This window comes from Ochotona princeps, chromosome 20, assembly GCF_030435755.1.
Source record: "Ochotona princeps isolate mOchPri1 chromosome 20, mOchPri1.hap1, whole genome shotgun sequence".
NCBI lineage: Eukaryota > Metazoa > Chordata > Mammalia > Lagomorpha > Ochotonidae > Ochotona > Ochotona princeps.
Genome location: NC_080851.1, coordinates 31,036,499 through 31,057,535, shown reverse-complemented (window position 1 = coordinate 31,057,535; position 21,037 = coordinate 31,036,499). Strand labels below are relative to the sequence as shown.

At 43.8% G+C, this 21,037-nt stretch overlaps 1 protein-coding gene across 1 annotated transcript in view; it reads left to right on the top strand.

Annotated features, from left to right (window-relative positions):
- DNAH11 (dynein axonemal heavy chain 11) overlaps positions 1-21,037 on the top strand; it is a 268,709-nt gene that overhangs the window by 47,264 nt on the left and 200,408 nt on the right. The window contains exons 16-25 of the mRNA XM_058678278.1: positions 113-367; positions 458-627; positions 1,169-1,391; positions 3,167-3,283; positions 3,371-3,457; positions 10,359-10,517; positions 11,567-11,650; positions 13,528-13,686; positions 16,027-16,149; positions 17,084-17,206. Of these exons, the coding sequence (XP_058534261.1) occupies positions 113-367; positions 458-627; positions 1,169-1,391; positions 3,167-3,283; positions 3,371-3,457; positions 10,359-10,517; positions 11,567-11,650; positions 13,528-13,686; positions 16,027-16,149; positions 17,084-17,206 (1,500 nt within the window). The remainder of the gene's footprint in view (positions 1-112; positions 368-457; positions 628-1,168; positions 1,392-3,166; positions 3,284-3,370; positions 3,458-10,358; positions 10,518-11,566; positions 11,651-13,527; positions 13,687-16,026; positions 16,150-17,083; positions 17,207-21,037) is intronic.

The window sequence follows — 21,037 nt, the reverse complement described above, 5'->3', positions numbered from 1 at the left end:
TTGTTGGCTACCCTGCCTTTAAAGGTTTGGTTGGGAAATGGCCAGCTGATACACCACTGGTAAAGGACGTTCGTTTTTGTATGACTGAGTGCTTGGTTCTGCTCTCATTTAGAGCGATATGGACAGTATGTTAGGCCTGACTGAGGCCAGGCAAGAGATCTTGAACAGAGTGGCACAAGTCACGAGCAAAGTCCTGGAGTACCGCAACAGCTTGGAGATCTACGCCTACCTCTGGGTGGATGACAGAGCTGAGTTCATGAAGCATTTTCTCTTGTATGGCCACACACTGTCACCCGAGGAAATGGATGCTCATGCAAATGAAGAAATCCCTGAACAGCCTCCCACACTTGAACAGTTCAAAGAACAGGTCAGAAATCCATGCAGCATTGGAGGGGGTTAATTGACTCTTCGTTGGGCTGTTGCAGTTTTCTCTTTTTTTTTTCCCTCTGTCCTACAGATCGACATCTATGAGAGCTTGCATGCTCAGATGAGCAAGTTCGATGACTTCAGGGTGTTCAACAGTTGGTTCAAGGTGGACATGAAGCCTTTCAAAGTCAGCTTGCTGAGCGTGATCAAGAAATGGAGCTGGATGTTCCAGGAGCATCTTCTGAGATTTGTTGTTGACAGGTAGCCTTGCACTTGAGTATGTTGAATCGTCATTTTTAACACTGACTTCCTTCTAACTGACATATTAATGTAAGAGCATGAATCCTACCAGCTTCAAAACAGAGATGATAATAATGTTTCTTCAGATACAGAGTGAAAATAAGATTCTTCCAGAAGTTTTATACTGCAAAATGTTTTATTCTTTTGTAAAGAGTGATCAATCAAAAGACAGTGATGTAGAGAAATGGAACACACAGAGACTTAAGAGAGTGAGGGAGAGATAGGTTGATCAATCTTCCATTTACTGGTTTATTCCCCAAATGACTGCAATGGCCTGGATCGCTGGGTTGTCCTCTGCTGCCTTCTCAGGCACATTGGCAGGAAACTGGACAGGGAGTGGAGCAGACAGAACTCTGCTTAGCATTTCCATATGGGATACTGACATTGCAGGCAGCAGCGTAACTCACTGTGCCACAACACTGCCCCCCACGTAATGTTTTCATGAGCTAAATTTACGTGTGTTCTAATTGTGTACATCTGAATGTGTGTATGTATTTAATAGTCTGAATGAACTGCAAGCATTTATAAAGGAGACAGATGCAGGACTTCAGCGAGAATTAAGCGAAGGCGATCATGATGGTCTGGTTGACATCCTGGGGCACCTTCTGGCTGTCAGAAGCCGCCAGAGAGCTACTGATGAGCTCTTTGAGCCCCTGAAAGAAACCATCGCACTCCTGGAAAGCTACGGCCAGAGGATGCCAGAGCAGGTCTATATTCAGCTGGAGGTGAGTGTGCAGATGAACTCATCACAACTCAAGACTTTCTGTGCCCTCTTAGCGTGCCCTTGTCCTTGTGACGGGTATGGAGTCTGAACTTGAACTTTACAAATAGTAATGCCAGTTAACACTCAATTCTTGGTATCTCATGAGGCAACACTTCACCCATGTCCACTGTGTTAGCTAGATTGTAGAGAGCTTCTAGGTTGCTGTCTCAAGTTTTTCCATTGCTTTGACATAGGAAAAGTCCCCACACTCTTTTCCCTTACAAGTCTTACAGCCTTGCCTGCTCAGAACCCTTCCTGATGGCCCCTTCACTCCTAGAGATCATTTCACTTCACCAAGAGACTGTGGTTTAGCCCCCCGCATGTCTTAATCTAGCCTCTGCCCGCTAAAACCCAGTCATTTGCTTTGTGCCTCCACATTGCCTCCTCCTCAAACGGACCTTATCTCTTAGATCTTGGCGATCTTTGGATCTTTTTCTTTCCAAGAAAAAAATTTTCTTTTTGATAAAGTAGAAATTTGTTTGGTGCCCCCCCCAAAAATAAAATAAATAAAAATCAAAAATAAAAATAAAGCAGATCTACTGTCTTTAACAAGGATAGAAGGGCCCAAGTCTCATGACATGACTTCTTCTCATCTTTATCAGCCATGGCCTCAGAAAAACATTCCATGTTAAATTAAAATGCGGAGTGAGCTGTGCGTGGGTGGACGAGGACACGGAATTCTGCTGAGAGGAAGCGTACCAGGAAGGGGTTGGGAGGTTAGAACCGAGGTCCTTTGTTCATGAGTTGGTCTGCTATTCTTGCCACGATGCCATGGTGTCTGTCTTCATTCCACCACAGAGTGCTCCTGATGGAAGTTAGTGCATTTGGTCACCTAGACTGGCTACTGTGTATGCTTTCCTAGTTTGTTATGGGACAACTTAAAGAATGTGCTTTGTCTTTGTAGCACCCCTCTGACCACACTCTGCTTAGGCAGAGTTCAGTGTACCCTTCATCACTGACAGTTACTGATTCAATCATCCAGTGTTTATTGAGGGAGATAAAGTAGTCCTTGGAACTTTCGATGGCTGTGCTTGAGCTGCACAAGTAGAGACCCGTTACAAAACAATTACAGTGTCCCGGGAGACATCCAGAGAAACAATGCTTTGTTAACCTGGACACAAGGAATGCTTTTCAGTAGTAATTATACATCATAGTTCTTCAAGGAAAGTGACTTACTTGGTCTATTTGCATTGCAGGAAGGGAGAGTTGATTTGGTACCTGAACTCTTGATTACTGCTTTGCTTGTATCGAGCAGGAATTACCCTTTCCTTCTCTTTGCCTGTTTTCTTGTTAAAAATCAGTCATCATCTGAAATAACCTAAACCTCAGAGCTCACACTCAGCAGTTGGAAAGGGGGCCCACACAGTTTGGGGGGACTAGGGGAAAGTAGAGTAGCAGGCTGATGGATTTTATCTTTGAACTCCAATTTTATTTCCATCACAGTAAGAACATCTGAAAATTTGTATTTATTTTGAGAGGATATCTATTCATTTTGAACATTGGTACTTGCTTGCACGATATTATTCTAGAATATATCTAGTGGGCCAGTTCCTATCACAACCCTGCCTCTAAGCCCTTGAATCCCTTCCATCTTGGTTGTTGATCAACTTACACGTAAGAGTGAAAACATGTCAGGGGGTAATGTCAAGGAATTGGATTTGTTTTGAATCCTTTTGGGTTGATTTGTTTTCAGAAGTGGAGTCATTTTGCATTTATTTGCACCTTTGTTTTTCTCAGGAATTGCCTGAAAGATGGGAAATTACCAAAAAGATTGCAGCAAGTGTCAGACATGAAGTTTCACCTCTGCAGAACGCAGAAGTCACGCTCATCAGGAAAAAATGTGCCCTGTTTGATGTAAGCTGGTTTCTGTGTGTACAGATGTACTATTAAGAAGGGTTTTACAAAAGATTTGAGATTAACTTTCTTTTCTGTCCTAATCAGGGGAAGCAGGCAGAGTTCCGAGAGAGATTCAAGTTTCTGGCCCCTCTGCGATTTAATCTGGAAAATCCGTACGCAGTGCTGGATAAGGTAACCCGAGTCTGAACTACCTAGCATACATTGCCGTAGCTACTCACCACCAAGATGGTGCTGTTTGCCTTCAGGCACAACTACTTCTTACCTTTATTTATTTGTTTATTTGAGCACTTAATCTGTGTTAATAACTTTTTACACTGTTATTTCTCTCTGGCCCTACAATGTCTCTGTGGTAGAGTGTTGACTAGAATTTTCCAGATCAGGAAACAGACTTGTCTCATGAAATGATTTGCAGACTGCAGAATTAAAAAGGGATAGAACTGAAGCTAAAATTTTGCTACTGTAAATGAAAAACACACACACACACACACACACACACACACACAAGCACACACTGATATTTTGACACTACAGCTTTCCCTGTAGTCATGAAAGCCCCCAAGGCATCCTTAGCCCTGGAAGTGAATATTGCTGAGTCCCAGAATCCTCTCTCATCTTTAACAACTCTATTTGAGTTGACAACAAGAATGAAGATCATGGGAAATCATCCAAAGCAATGAGTGTGACTCAGAGGAGATTTGAATGGATGTATTAAAGCCTGTGTCAGAAAAAAAACCAAAGCAGTACCTTTGTTCTAGAGATGTCACCCAGCAGTCAAAATGAGCGAAGGCCCCTGTGCAGCTTTGAGGCAGGGACCCCTCCTCCGGAGGCTGCAGCTCTGGCCTTGTCTCACCATAAATGGCCTTTCCTCCCTGGGGTTCCCACGGCACTCCTGTGGCGCACCCACGGAGCTCCCAGGGAGTTCCCACGGCATTCCCTCAGTGCTCCCACAGCGCTGCCATGGAGCTCCCACGGAACTCCCACCTCTCAGCAGATTTGGGCTTGAGTTACATTCACTTTCTCTAATCAGAAAAACACCTTTGTATATAGTGTAAGGTCTTCTCTTCGTTGGGCTGAGATATTGACTAATATGTTAGCTGAGAAGAGTGGGTTAGAATATGCTAATAGAGTTATTTTTTAAAAAGATTTTATCAAAATTGCAGGTGGTCTGAACAGATTGTGCAAGGGGAAATGTTTACACTTGACTCGCCACACACTGAATGTAAACAATGACTACAGTGATTGGGTGGCCCTTCCTGTGCTGTTTGTTGCTATACTCCCGCAGCATATAGCTGCATATTCAAGTCAGAGATGCTATCCTTGTCACTGTGAGAGTGATCAGGGATAGTTTGGTTAGAACGGTGCTGCATGAACGCTGTCCTGAGGTGGTCATCTTGATGTCTTATGCAACCTACATACCTAGTGTTTATCTAATTAGACTCCACCAAAGCCATATGTATTTGTGTCCTGGGCTGATGTGGTAGAACCTGGTGCTCACGGCATGCCATGTTGGAGGCAGAAGCCCGTGACCTTCTGGAACAGAGGGTGTGTGGTGTAGTGATTTTCATCTTTGCAATGAGATTTCCTGGAAAGGGGGCTGTCATTTTTCCTTCTTCCTAGCCACAAGGAAGTATGCAGTTCAGTGACCCTGAGGAAAGAAGTATTCCTAGGGATCATGGAGATCATAAAAGGAGTGGGGAAAATGGTTAAAAGCAAATGACACAAATGCTGGCTTTGGGGTGGGGCAATATGGTAGAGATTTGGGAAAATTCTCTTGTGTAAAATCTATGCTGAGGATGTAATCCTAGAGGTTCCATTTGGCATCTCTTGCTAGGCTCATGAGAAAATTCTAAAGGACAGGGAAAAACAGAGTGTGAGAAGGCAGGATGGAAAGTATTGGCAAACCCAGAAGGCTTTGCACCTGCAGGGACAAATGGAAGTCCTGTGGCCTGGAACTCTGAGAGTGCCTTTTTCACAGGGAAATAGGAGATGCTCCTAAAAAGTGCATCCACAGTGAAGGACGGCCAGAGAGAAAGTCTGCCACTTGAAGTAGGTGGTGTTGAGTTTTCGACCTGCTTTACTGAGACTCAAGATAGAGTTTTTAAAAAAGGGGAAGAGTATTCTATAAGAACTTGTAAACTTAAGACGTGTTCTGTTCTACCCCTGTGAAGGAGTTTCCAGGCCAAGACATGGAAATGGTTGCCATTTACAGGTTAATTAACTCATGTCTCCCCTAGAAGAGAAAAAAAAAGAGAGACTCATATTTAAGAGGTGACGTTGAGTCAGATGTGAGTTCCTAACAGAATCATCATTAAATGTACCATCATGCATTAGAGCCAACAGCTTCAGTGATAGAAGGAAGCCAGTGTAGTATTGGGAGAAAAAAATGAGCAAGTTCTCAGTTTTGAGACTATCAGAAATGATTAGTTAAGTTTGAAAACGGGCCAGATACTTGTGGAAGTGAGAAATGTAGTTGTCAAAAAATGCGACTCAGCAGATGGGTTAGAGAGCTAGTGAAATGGGAATGAGAGTGAGTGCCGTGCGGGCTCTGTGTGAAAGTCACGTTGAGTGAAGTGTGTGAGTGTCAGGAGGTGGAAAATGCACGAGAGATGAAGAGACTCAGCAGGAGGATGGCATCTGACTCTTCTCACGTTCCCTGGGAGAGAGAACAGAACACTCTAGGCGTTAGAAGACAGCTGAGGGTTTTGTAGGTTAAAGCATGAGTGGATGGAACCAGCACCTTCACTAACTCCCGAGCAGCGTAAGTTAGGAAGTCAGCCCCCAGACAGTGAGGCTGTGGACTAGGACAGGCTAAGACAAGTTGAAAGCACCTAGACCGAAAAGCCAGATCATCTATTAGACACGAGGCAAGGCCAAGAGCATGCGTTCCCTCTGCTGTGATGGAAACAAGGCGATGCATGATGCCTTCCAGAGAAAGAGCCTGATGGTAAATACGGAATGAACCGGTCTCTCAGCAGCCCTCCTCAGTCAGTGCTGGTCTGCGGACCTCGAGGGGAAAGCACTCCACAAAGGCATATTTGGTTCTTAGAAAAGTATCATTGTATGAAGAAGGGAGAGGAAAAACAATGCAGAATCTTGGGAATAAAGGAGGAAATTGTAGAACTGGAAGTGCAGCCCATCAAAGGAGTGTAAGAGCACAATTAACAAGGAACTTGAAAACTTAAACTGAATGAATTGGTTTTGTATCTTTTTGAAAAAATAAAATTAGCCAAAACTATCTCTAGGAATAGTGAACCAGAGTAGTCCTGTAACCATTTAAAGAATTTAAGAAATAGGTCTAATTCATGTAATGTCAGCAACCTAAAAAACTGAACACTCAAACATTTGTAAAAAGTATGAGAAAGATAAAATCATCAGTTTGGGTTTTTTTGTTTTTTTGTTTTTTTTAGATTTTTTTTGAACCTGAAAGTCAAACTTCAAGTGAGAGAGAGAAAGATTTTTAATCTGCTGGTTCACTCCCTAAATGGCTGCAGCAACCAGAGCTGGGCTAATCTGAAGCTGGGAGCCAGGAGATGCTTCTGTGCCTCCCTCTTTTGCTTTTCCAGGCCTTTAGCAGTGAGCTGGGTTGTAAGTAGGGCAGCTGGGACTTGAACTGGTGCATACGCAATATGCAGGTACCACAGGTGCAAGATTTGGCTGCTGTGTGGCTACACTGGCACAAGTCAGCTTTTTATTTTTTTATTTTTTTTTATTTACAAATCAACTTTTTAAATGTACATGCAGGTACAAACATGCTAGTTGGCACAACTTAATACCAAGTTACAAACAAATTGAATTCACTCCAGGAAATCCAGTTGACTTGTTGTTAGAGAATCAGCCAATATAATTTATCACATTGATAGCTGAAGAAGAAATCATATGATCTGCTTATTTAAGACTGACACTTTGTACAGGTATCATTCGACAGTTCTATGATGAAAATACTTAGAGAAAATTTTAATCTGTGAAAGCATTACAAAAAATCCCATGAAATAATATACAGTAGGAGATTAGCATTAGTCTAGGTGAGCGTTAGGAGGGGGATAAGTGACGTGCTGTATAACATACAAGGGAGGAGAGAGCAGTAATGAGCTTCATACTCCTCATCTTGAATCTGTATTTGAAAAATCCCGAGGGCCGTGCATTACTGGTTGGGATGTCAACATCCCATATCAAAATGTTGCTTGATCTGGCAGCCACTCTGTTTCCAATCCATTTCCTGCTGATGCATGCTGGGAGGCCACAGGTGATGATTCAAGCGCCTGGGTCCCGGTCACTCATATGACAGACACGGACTTACAGGCTCCCGGCTTTGCTCTGGTCCAGCCCCCAGGAATGGCAGGTGTTTGGAGTGTGAAGCAGTAGATGGACATTGTCTCTGTCTTTATCTGTCTCCTCTTCTCTGCCCCTTGCTCTCTTCCCCCTGTTCGCTTTCTCTCTCCTCTCCCTCCTCTCTCATTCTGCCCTCTCCCCTGCTCCTCCACCTCTGTTCTCCCCTCCTCTCCCCTCCCTCCCCTCCTCTCCCCCCCTTCTCCCCTGCCCTTTCCTCTCCCCGTCCCCTTTTCCCTCCCCCTCTCCCTTCTCCTCTCTTCTTTCTCTCAACTTTCAAATAGAAAATAAATGTTTCAGAAATATTCTTTGAGATGTCTAAATATAAATGTAGTGTAAAACAATACACATTCCAAAACAATATTTTAACATGCCAGCACTCAGTGACACACATGCATTGAAAATATTATAAAAACCAGAAAAAATATTAAATAAAGATCTTGACTTGATGGTTAAATTGATAATAAGATGGAGAAAGTTGAGAATGGCATTGAAAATTATTAGTTCATAAAATGAATGAGATGTACACACATGAATATCCTTTAACATAAAGATATTTTCTTAAAGCATTCATAAAACTAAGTCAAAGAATTACAATGACTTTTAAAGGTCTGATTTGCAAAAATAAAAGTAGGGTGCTAATGTGCTTTATATAATAGGAAATTAAGACACATGGTTGCAGTCACAGAGCTGTTGGTCAATGGAAACCTTTGCATTAGCTAAGTAAAAAGGAGTTGCAAAGCTCTGTTGTGTTGTACAGTGATGGCAGTTAATAACAGTGGATCGCAGACAGCTGTTGAGGGAGCAGCTTGGTATCCTCGCAGCCCCCCAAACCCGAGGTGCCAAAGATGATGAGCTATCAGGGAGCTGGACTGAGCCATTCCACAGAGTGGCGATGCTTCACACCCTGTGCATGCTAAACACAAAGGGAATTCTGAAACTTTGTGGAGAAAATAGAATTAAAATTGAGGGGCAAACGTGATGCAGTGGGCAGAGCTGTTGTAGCAGCAGCATCCCATATTGATTCAAGTCCCAGCAGCTGCCCTTCCAATCCAGCTCCCTGCTAACATACCTGGGAAAACAACAGAAGATGGCCCAAGTACCTGGACCCCTGCCAACTCTGTGGGAGACCTGGCTCCAGGCTTGGGACCTACTGGGAAGTAAACCAATAGAAGGAAGATCTCTCTCTCTCTTTCTGTAACTCTTTCAAATAAATAAAAGAAATCTTTAAAACAGTAAATAAAAGATAAGTTTTGTGGTACACACAGTTTTTTATCCATGGATAGGTTTTCACAGCATACAGTGAGTCCAGGAACATTTGAAGACCCCTCATAATTAGTTTTCACCTATCTGTGGGAGAAAACAGTTGAAATTTGATAGAACACAAAAGGGTTAAATACAGGTACATTTTAAAAATTTTAATTTCAATTTTTCATGACACTGTTTCATAAGCATAGGAATTGGCCTTCAGCAAGAGTCCTAAAGCCATCATTCTGCTACTTAACGGCAGATATTTAAAGTTAAGAAAATCAAAGGAGTGGGAGATGTACAACTATTGACTGTTGGGAGGAGGGAAGAACATTAAAGCTGAAATGTAGACGGGCCCTTGTGTTAAGAGACCAGTAGCCCAACAGTGGTGTCTGTTCATTGAGAGAGACAGCATGGCAGTTATTTAGTGTGGGACCCGGAATGGCAGCCTAGTGGCTTAAGTCCTTGCCTTGCACATGCCAGGATCCCATGTGGGCAAAGGTTCATGTCCTGCTTCCCATCCAGCTCCCTCCTTGTGGCCTGGGAAAGCAGTAGAGGATGGCCCAAAGCCTTGGGACCCTGCACCTGCATGGGAGACCCAGCAAAAGCTCCTGGTTTTGGATCAGCTCAGCTCCGGCCATTGTAGCTACTTTGGGAGTGGACCAGTGGATGGAGGATTTTCCTCTCTTTCTCTCCTCCTCTTGTATATTTGACTTTCCAATAAAAATAAATAAATCTTTAAAAAAAAAAGCCTTTAGTGTAAGACACACTCTGTTCCTGCACATGCGGCTGAGCCTTGGTAACCTGGTGAGGTGCCCTTGGTGGGCGAGGTTTCCAGCCCCTTTGTTTTCCTTCTCAAGTTCTCTTCTGTGTTTTTCAACAGTGATAATTTCGAGTTTGGAAAGGGATTTTTTTTAAACCTACCTTTTGTTGTTTATTGGAAAGGCAGATTTACAGAAAAATGGAGAGACAGATCTTCCATCCACTGGCTCACTCCCTAAGGCCACAATGAGTGGAGCTGAGCTCATCAGAAGCCAGGAGCCTCTTCTGGGTATCCCTTGCCAGAGTTCCAAGGCTTCCAGCCACCCTCCACTGCATTCCCAGGCCACAAACAGGGAGCTGCCCCCCCCCACCAAAAAATATAGTGGCTGGGACATGAACTGACTTCCATATGGGATGCTGGCATGAGGAGGATTAGTCAGTTGTGACCCTGAAGCTTCCTTCTTTAAAAAATAAAATACTGATTATTTAAAAAGAAATGAAAAGCATGCAGAATTGGGGGAATGTTGCGTTTATTCCAAGACTGCCTTCCTGTTTAGAGCAGCCGTGAGGTGGCACCCGTTGCCGTGTCTCCACCATGTACTCATCATGCTACTCTGGGTTTCTCGCTCTGCTCTCTGGGTCACTGAAGCTGGGGATGGCGAGGTAAGTATGGCGGCAGGACTGTGGGTTTCCTCCACCCCGGTCATTTGGGTGCTGTTGTGTGGTTGCTCTGCAGGCACATGGAGAGCTGGAGGCTTTAGAAGAAGAAATGCTGCACATGCAGGAATCCGCCCATCTCTTCGAGGTGGCTCTCCCCGAGGGCAAGCAGCTGAAGCAGTGTCGCAGGGAGATGAAGCTGCTCAAGGGACTATGGGACGTCATCATTTATGTGACAGTAAGAGGAACCACTGGAAAACACACTTTTTCCTTTCCATTGTTTTTTGTTGTGTGAATAGGTAACTTTTTTTTTTGACGTTATGGGATGCTGTATGTTTTTAAATTGGCAATAGCTTATATTTGGGGGGATGACATTTTTAATTTACAGGATAGGCAAAGACCTCATGGTTCTACTCAAATAACAAGTTCAACTAATACAAAAGTAAAAAGACCACAGAGGAACGGGAAGCTAGGCAAGGGGTGTAAACCATAAGTAAGTGCAAAGCTGTATTTGGGTTATATAATATGTTGAAATATGCACACATTTGATTCTCTGCTTGAAGCTCAGAATTTCTATTTTTCTCTTATTGGATGGTTCTTCCTTATTTGTTTTTAATACAGTGTAAAACCTTGCAGACGAAGGTAACTACCCCATTCTTCTGCAGGAATGCATAGAATATGAATACAGTAAATGTTTATTACATACACCTATGCATACAAACTCAAGTGTACACCTATGTTTTTCATTTACGCACATAGGAATGTACATATCAATGCACTTAGTAAAAATTAGTTTGTGATTAGTCAAGTTCCAAAAATAAGTATGACAACTAGACATATTACAACATGTATTACGCATAGTTTTCTTAAGCTAACTAAAAACCATGTATTAAAACGCTGAAAAGGGTCAAGAAATGGTTAAGAAGAGTTTTGTTTACAAAGGATGAAGACTGTCTTGTAAAAGATTATTGCATATAGAATTAGAAGGATCTGTGATTTAATAAGCTAATCTATTCAAAACAGGGATGGGCAATAATGATGGTGTGTATAGGATTTATCATTGCTGTTGGAAATTAATGTATCATTATGTTTTTGCGTAAACTTGATATGTTCTGACAACTTTTTGTTTTGGTGGTTGGGAAGCTTTGACAAGTACAGTTAAGAGTTGAAGAAGTGACTCTCTGTTAGACAGTAGACTCGCTGTGTATCATTAGTTTATGTGTTTTGCAGTGGAGACCTGCTTTCACCAAATGTTGTTGACACTTTTATCTGCTGGTGTGTTTTCAGAGAAGCATCGATAATTGGACTCAAACCCAGTGGAGACAGATTAACGTGGAACAGATGGAGATAGAGCTCAGAAGGTTTGCCAAGGCGAGTTCCATAACTGTCTGGTTCAACAATTTATTTCTCCCAGCACCACCTCCTTACATCCTCCATCACCTCGTGTCTGGTGTATTGGGCCACAGGATCTTACTTACTTGCAGCAGAACAGTCTTGTTTCCATGCAGCCAGTTGGACTTCTAATCAAGCCTGCTTTTGATGCATGAATTGGTTAAAAAAAAAAAACAATAAAACCCAAAAAACCTGTAAGGGCTACTGATTCTGTGGGAAGCAGCTTATATTCTAAATTTCCTATGGTGTCCAGATCAGAAAGGAAGAGCAAGAGGAAGCGAGGGGGCAAGGGGCGAAGGTTGCTGTCTTTACCCTTAGCAACCACGAGCATTTTGTATCTTGAACGGGATCTGCGGGGCAGCTAATGAGAGACTGCCACTTCTGGGATTGCATGGACTACTACTGTCTTTGCTATTGGTAAGGACTACTCTGGTATCCCAAGTGGCGGCTGAGAGTATTATAAGTTTATTATTATTTTCTTAAGACTTACTTGTTTATTTAAAAAGTGGAGTGATGGAGAGACCCACCTTCCATTCAGTGGTTCACTTGACTCCCCAAATATTTGTGATAGCCAGGACTGGGACAGGCTGAGGCTTGGAGCCTGGAATTTTCCCCAAGACTCCCACAAGTACAGGATGAATCAACAGGGAGCTGGATTGAAGGTGGAGTAGCCAGAACTTAAACTAGGCACTCCAGGACACCATTCAGGTGTCACAAATGATAGCTTCACCTGCCATGCTGCAGCTGCCACATCTTAGTTTATTGCTTTGCCAATCCTAGTGGTCATATGCCTTCTGATGGGTGGAGCTTTGGGTGAAGACAAAAAGGTACAGAAGTGAGAGGTTATTAAAAAGTAGCAGGGCCTTTAGCATTCTTCCCATGGTGGACCATGCGTTCCCCTGACTCTGTGCTCAGGTCTTATCCACAGTTCTCTACTCTTTGTCCCATGATTCCACTCCCAGAGAGTCTAACCAAAATGTTTCTCTAGCTTTTGGATAACACAGAGTCCCTGTACCTCCTGTATGTTTTCTCCCCATTTGTTTAAGGGAGAGAAAACACACAGAGAAAGAATAATACAGACTTTCCTTCTGCTGGTTCATTCCCCCAATGGCTGCAACAGCTAGGGGCTCAAATTTTTTCGCAACTTGTTTTGTCAACCATTCAGTTGTGTCAGTTCAGAGTGAGAGCTGAACACCCCACTCAACTGCAGATCTTTGTTTTTGTTTTGTTTTATTTTGTTTTAGATTTTGTAAACAGTTGACATTGTCCTTTGCTTTGTGCTGACAGTGGGTTGTTTTACCCCGAGTTTTCTTGTTCCCAGTTGCTGATGTTGCCTTCTGGGTCAATGGGACAGCAAGCCAATAGTTGTCTTGGACACATTCTAAAATCATGGAATGGTTCGTTCCAAGGAGTGAACTCCCACAGGTAGCCTGTGTTTCCTGGCTGCCATTTGACTGAGTCAGGTGTTGGGAGACAAAGCGTTCTCCATAATACAGGTAATATTGAGGTCTGCTTTATTTTTATAGAAAAAAACATTTCTTATCACACCTGTCCTGTGGACACCATTAGTTCCCTACATATACTGCTCTGTGGTTTTTCTCATGGAATATCCAGTTAGATCTTGTGGATTAGACGCCAGTGTAGCCAAGTGAGTTGCACACAATGGGTGCATAATATGTGCGTGAATAAGTCCCCGATCCAGTTCTCTGGGTACACAGTCCTCAGCCTCAGGGCTCAATGTCCTCACTTTCCCTCCAGATCCAAGAGTGGAGAACTGTTGATTCTTCCAGAAGAGGCAGGATTTTTCAGCGCATGATTATATCTCTAGACCTGGACTTTCTTCTTCTCCTATTTAGGAAATCTGGTCACTGGACAAGGAAGTCCATGTCTGGGAGGCTTACCGGGGCCTGGAGAGTACAGTGAAGGACACGATGACCTCGCTGAGAGCTGTCACAGAGTTGCAGAGCCCTGCCCTCAGGGCCCGGCACTGGCAGCAGCTGATGGATGCTGTGGGGGTCAGTATTAGTCTCACTAATTGAATCAGTGTGACTATCAAGTGTGGGTCCCTGATTTGTATCAACTGGGATAGGGTGGAGTTGGTGCATGGGCCTCTAATCAAGTGCAGGAGGTCAAGTTCCTTGAGGAGGACCTGTGGACTGGATTATATATAGATTCTCTCTCTCACCCTCTCTTAACTGATGCTAGCTTTGTGACCTGAAGCAAGTAACCTCTCTAGTTTGAGTCTTACTGTTTGATTAGTAAAAATACCTTGGTGCACTCAGAGGAATGTTGCAAGGAACAAGTGGCATCATAGGAAGGCATGTTTATGTGGCACCAAATGATTGCAAAGGATCTTGCTGGGAAGAGGATCAGAAGGCATCGCCCTGATTTCAGGGGCAGAGGGGTTCTTGTGGCTCCTCCCAGTTCATTTTACAATGGTCTCTGTCCATGGTTGTAATTTTTGGTGCCAGCTGTTCTCAGGCATTCCAGGCTGTGTTTTCTTGCCTGTGTGTATCTACAGAGAAGCAAACATGCCAGCTCTACAATTGATTCTGAGACCAGGTGACCTCGGTGAGTTTACAATATGTAAAAGAAGCTTCTCGCTGGGCAACCGAACAGTTCGTGGGACCCACTGTACAGAAAGGCTCCATGGAGGAGGGGAGCTGGGGCGGGGGCGATGCAGCGAGGGGTGCATACCCTCACCACTCTCCTTTAGAATCTTTGACCTCTCGGGCAAGGACCTGTCCTTTGGGCCTCAGTTGGCCCTGCTGTGAAATCCCAGGTGACATTCCGCATGGAAATCGGAGATGAAATATCAGCCATAAAAGCTGCAGGCACTCCATGGATGATCCCTAGAGACATGTTGTCCCTTGACTCTTACACATGGACTTGGAAATGGACTGATTAATTCACTCAGAGAAACCTACCTCATGAAGCTTCTAACTCAGGGCAGATGGCATGCCCTGCTCCCCCATCCAGCCTTTCATTTTTGCCAATAAAATTCCTCCCCAGCATTGCCTCTGAACATCTCGGTCACTCCTTCCTGTAAGAGAGCAAAGGGTGCATCTTTAGGCAGGTAGGTGAGAACAAGGAAGCTTCTAAGGTGATCCCAGGATGGTAAAGCAGCGCAGCCTCATTGCACGTCTAGGAAGATGTTTCCACTAAATGTGATGCAAAGGTAGGGTGGCCCTTATCTGGTTTTCCCAGAAATTACTTGTTTTCTTATGTGAAGGACAGCATTACAATGAGATCTTCTACCTGCTGCTTCACTCCTCAAATGGTCGCATCAGCCAGAACTGTGCCAGGCTGAAGCCAGGAGCTTGGATTGCCATCTGGGTCTCCCACATGGATTCAGGCGCCCAAGTGTTTGGGTTGTCTTTAGCTGCATTCCCAGAATCATCAGCAGGTGGCTAGCAACCAGTGTCCTTACAGGATGCCAGTGTTGCATGTGGTGGCTTATCTCACTGTGCCACAATGCTGGCTCATGCCCAGGACATTGTCCCCACCCTACCCCAACCAAATAAAAGCTTAATAAGCAAAATTTAAAAAGACTCTAGTTAGTAAGAATATAGACAGTGACTATCAATAATAGTTGTTTCCCATGACCTTTTAAGGTTTGGGTATATAGCATGGAAATCCCACATCCTGGAAAAATACCAGTAGACCCTTCTTGCAGAGGAGCAGATGGCGCTGAGCATTGTTAACTGACTAGGAGAGTATGCGAAGGCTCTGGGTTTTAAGAAGCAGATACTCTTAGGAGGAATCAGCTTTCATCTGCAGTTGAGTTAGGGGAATGTAGGGAAAATTGAGACCAGGTAGTGGCAGAGTCAACACAAGAATGGGGGAAATAAATGTGAAATATTTCTCATGTGATGGAAATGAATAATGAATTAACATTATGAATAAGGTCATTTTTTTTGCCAAGGAACTACAGTTGAATTAATGATAAAAGTAGGTTAAGTCACATGAGCAAGTGGGAATTCTGTTCAATGAATAGGGCACTTCAGGAAGAAAAGATGGATGAAGTGCTATCTGATACCTGGGATTTCAACCAAACTGTAATAAATGAATAGTGAGATTCCCTGTAACAATGGGTTTTGTGAGATGGGAGATAAGAAACGTGCTGACAGGCAGAGGCCATGCAGTGAAAGGAGTGATTGTAGCATGAGCGTGACATCATCTTGGCCCCAGCTGCCAGTGGGTGACTTCCCAGGAACTGGGAGGGTGAAGGGGAAATCTTTGTTCACATCTTTCAGGATTTGACAGGTCTCAGAACTGTTGTGAGTGTATTGTAGACTAGCCTGTGGGTAAAACATGGAGGATCTACATTTTTGCTTCTGTTCCTTCTCAATCAGATCACATTTACAATCAGTGAAGGGACGACTTTGGCGGATCTGTTGGCCTTGCAGCTGCATCGAGTAGAAGACGATGTCCAAAAGATAGTGGACAAAGCAGTGAAAGAACTGGGCACTGAGAAGGTAGTGGCCCGGAGCTTGTGTTTCCTCGATAGCCAGTCTCATCATAAGCATAGAAGCCCATTCTGGAAGAAATCTTTCCATGACCCGGGTGTGTGGACACACACGTTTGAGTTGCTTCTTAGCTGTTTATTGATTGTATGACTTGGGCAAAAGGTGGGATTGTTATCAAACACAGTGAGTATATATGACAAGAGGACTGACCCCATAGCTGATCCTGATAATAGAAAATCCTTATACTGTCCTATGCCATGGACTGAGGAGTCTGCATTGCAGGCGGGCATGGACTGCATGGAGAACGGTCTCTTCGGACAAGTGTTGTCTGTTGACAGAGTCCTGCTGGTGTGTGCAGTACACTGTGCAGTGATCACTCAGGGATGCACTAGCCTACCAGTGTCGTCCTCATGTCATGTCCCTGTCACTAGGGGACCCTCGACTGTTTACCCTTTGTAGCAGGTGCTTTATCTGTTTTCCCCGCTTTACTCGCTTGAAAAGGTAATGTAATTATCACTGATTCACAGGTGAGAAAATGGAGGTAGAGGTGAAGAACCTAATGCAGGGGGTAGAGAGTATTGACATTCCACACTCAGGACGCTGATCATCCCCTGCTGGCTATTTTGTAAAGAATCATCAACTTTCGGAATCCTCATTTATGTGCCTTAGGAAGGTGTTCTATTTTGGGATGTACTAAAACTAGGATTTAGTAGAATCTTGGCCCTAGGATGAAGCTTGTTCCTTTGAGGTGATGGGATTCATCTTCCAAACTTCTTCACCAGAAATATTTCGGATTACAAAAAAAAAAAAAGTTGAGGCCCATTAAGTTTGGTAGTAATCTGTATTTTGGGATACTGTAGGAAAAAAAAATTGGATAATAGGTAGATATGGGTCTGAATTGAACTCTAATGCCCACGAGTGAATTTACACTGTTGATCACTAGGTTATTAATGAAATCAGCCAGACATGGGCGACCATGGAATTTTCTTACGAAGTTCATTACCGAACAGGCGTCCCACTGCTGAAGTCTGATGAACAACTGTATGAAACTCTAGAGCATAACCAAGTAAGATGTGTGTTTTTTATTAGATTTCAAAATGTCCTTGTTTAGATTTATTAATTGCCTATGTTGTCTATATTGTGATGTTTTCATATATATATTTATAATGTGCAGTGATTAACTCAGGCCATTACCAAGCCTGTCATTTTACATATTTTCATCACTTATTTTGAAAGTCAAAGTAACATAGACACCGAGGTCTTCCATCCACTGATTCACTCCCCAGATGGCCATAGCTACCAGCACTGGGCCAGGCTGAAGCCAGGAGCTTCATCTGGGTCTCGCACTTTGGTGACAGGGGCCCAAGCACTTGGGCTGTCCTCCTTCGCTTTCCCGGGCTCATCAACAGGGAGCTGCATCAGAAGTGGTGCAGCTGCTGGGCCTCAAACCAGTGTCCACTTGGGATGCCAGCATAGCAGATGGCAACTTTTCCCACTGTGCCACATGCTAGCCCCTCCTCTGATGATTTTGAGGTATACAGTGCATCATTATTTATTTTATTTATTTATTTTTTAAAGACTTATTCATTTTATTACAGCCAGATATACACAAAGGAGAAGAGACAGAGAGGAAGACCCTCCGTCCGATGATTCACTCCCCAAGTGAGCCGCAATGGCTGATGCGTGCCGATCCGAAGCTGGGAACCTGGAACCTCCCCCAGGTCTCCCACGCGGGTGCAGTGTCCCAATGCATTGGGCCGTCCTCGACTGCTTTCCCAGGCCACAAGCAGGGAGCTGGATGGGAAGTGGAGCTGCCGGGATTAGAACCGGCGCCCATATGGGATCCCTGGGCATTCAAGGCGAGGACTTTAGCCGCTAGGCCACGTCGCCAGGCCCATCATCATTATTTATTACAGTTAGCGATCTGTGCAGTGGCTCACTACAACGGATTCCTCCTGTCTAGGACTTGATAAACCCATTGATAGGCATCTCCTGCAGCTCCCTGTCCTGTGCCTGTTATTGTCGGTTCTCTGTGAGTTCAGTTTTTTAGATTGCACATGGAGGACATGAGAGCATGTGGCGTTTGTTTCTCTGTACTGGGCTTATTTCACTTACCATACACTCCACATTCATCCACATTGTTCCTAGGGGTAGGAGCCTGCCCTCCCTTCCAAGCTCCCAACCCCCCACCACCTTTTTAAAAGACCGAATAGTCTTTCGTTGTGTACGCTAACCACATTGGCTGGATTTCTTCATCTGAGGTTGGTGACCCAGGTTGCCTCCGCCTTTTAGCCATGGGGAATAGTGCTGCAGTGTGAACGTGGGAGTGTAGATGTGACGGAGTGAGATGTCAGTGTCCAGCTGGACTTATGCCAGGTTCTTGGTACAAGGGGTGAATTCAAAGCAGATGCAAAGATAAGATACAAGAATGGAAGCAGGATTTCTGCAAAGAGATTAAAGAGGTAGTATATTCCACATTGTGGTCTAGTGCATTAAGCTACTACCTGTGACACCCACTTCTCATATGGACACTGGTTTTTGTCCTAGCTGCTCCATTTCCAATTCAGCAATTTAGAGTTTAATCTGTTCTTTTTTCTAGTTATTGAAGTTGTAACATCAAATTGAAATATTTACCATTTTTAAACATTTTATTTATGTTTTTATATACTGGGGGAGGAGTAGTGTGAGAGAAGAGAGGGAAGAACAGAAATCTGTTCATTGATTCAGTTCTCAAATACCTGCAAACACAGCAGAAGGGCTGGCCAGGTCAAAGCCAGGAGCTGGGCACCCGATCCCGGTCTCCCATGTGGGTGTCAAGGACCCCGGAGGTTGAGCCAGGTCTGTTGCCTCCTGGAGTGTGCGGTGGCTGGGCACTGGAGTTCAGTGGGGAGCCATAACTCAAACCCAGGTGATTTGATGTGGGTGTGCCAGTGGTGCCTTGGTAACTGTACCAAATGCCCTTGCCTTTCTGTTTTTTTGATATAACCAGCTATTATCAGACTTCCCTCTTAGGACTGCAGTTGCTACATTTGGCTACTTTGTTCTAATCTATTTCCATTTTGATTTGTCTCAAGATATTTTTAAATTTCTGGTTGTTCAAAAGTATGTTACTTAATTTTCACGTGTTTTTGAAAAAATTCCCAAGTTTCACCACTTTCGGATTTCTAGATGCATTCCATTATGATCAGAAATCCTTGACATGATTTCTGTCTTTTAAATTTGCTGAGACTTACGTCCTAACCAGTTCTGGAGCGTGTTCCATGTATGTGTGGACCATCACTCTCCTCCTGCTGGTTGGATAGAATGTTCTGGATAGATCAGGTCTGTTATGTCTAAAATGTTTTTCGATATTACTGTTTCCCAATTGATTTTCTATCTATGATCAGTACATTGCTGGAAAAGTATGGGACTCCCTTATTATTACTGTGTAACAGAGTATCTTAACCAATTTATTCATATTAAGATTCACTGATGTTGGGTGTATAAATGAAGATATTTTAAAGGGTTTGTGGAAAATTGAATTAAAATATGTCTTGTACCAAATTGAAATCCACGTACAACTTTTAAAATAATATGCCATTTTTTGCAAGTTCTTGAAGACTATGTTTTTGTGATTAGGTCTTTTTGTTATAAATTGTGATGTTAGAAAAAATTTCCCCTGAGATCCAGTGCTTATCATGCATTTATTCCTGGAGCATCTATTTAGACACTAGATGTAGGACCATTTGGGATTCAAAGATATAAACACTTGTTCTCCAGGACCTTGTACTTGAAGAGGGAGACACACTGAAGAGGGAGTCACACTGAAGAAGTCCAAGGAGATTTAGAAGAGCTAGGAAGCCTCACTAATTGGGAAGGATGGAAGACTCAGCCAGGGCCATATGAGCCAATGGTACTTGTACTACGTTTTATAGGATGGGCTGGTACTTAACATCGCATGACCACCTGCAAATCATGTGCAGCAGCGGAGACTGTATTACTAACGTCATAAAGCACCTGTCCTTCAAAGGTCGTCTTAGGAGTGTAGTTTGTTTGGAATATAGATTTTTCTGTATGGGAATAAGCACAAGTGTGTATGGTCTTAAGTTCTAAAATTTCAGGGTTGGCAGCTCTTTGGACATGAGATGAGAAAGGTGGAAGGGATGCATCATGCAGAAGAAAGTTGAGCAGCTATGGCAGGGTGGGTGCTAGCGGACAGAGGCACTTACAAGATGACAGGTGCTGAGTGATGCTGCGACTCTTGGTAGGTTCGTCGCAGGGAACGTTAACGTGCAGGTGGAAAGTCAGACCAGAGCTGGGCTTGGAGGTTCACCCTGGAGCTGCAGGTTGGAAGGTCGTTGTTGCATCCTGAAAATTTGCAAGCAAGGTCAAGAGAAGGGAAGAAGGTGAGCCAGCCGGGGTGAGAGCTTCAGAAGGGGCTGCACTGTGGCAAGGGGAGGAGGCAGCCGGCAGATTGCCAGAGAAGTACCAGCAGTAGGATGCTGTGGAATAGGCAATGAGCATGGGGAGATTGCAAAGAGCTGGCAAGGAGCTTCTGACCCTGCAAGGAAGGAGAATCAGGATGAGAATGGACGCAGTGACTTTCTGAGATTTCAGTGTCACAGTGGTCTGTAGCGCCAGCCATGCTGCATGCAAGAGCAGCCTGTGGAGCTTAGTAGAAAAGTGGAAAGGAAAGAAGATGGATGCTTGAGGGTACAGAGCACGTGCACACACACACACACACACACACAGTCTTGGAATGATTAATAGGCAGAGACCAGGAGAAGAGTTATGAAGGAATACTTCATTTCTAAAGCTGCACTCTGATGCACAAATATTTTCTTTCTGCCTGAGGACAGATGCATGGTGTTCTTGTAGAAGACATATTAAATGCAGCTCCTATATTGATCTGTTTTCT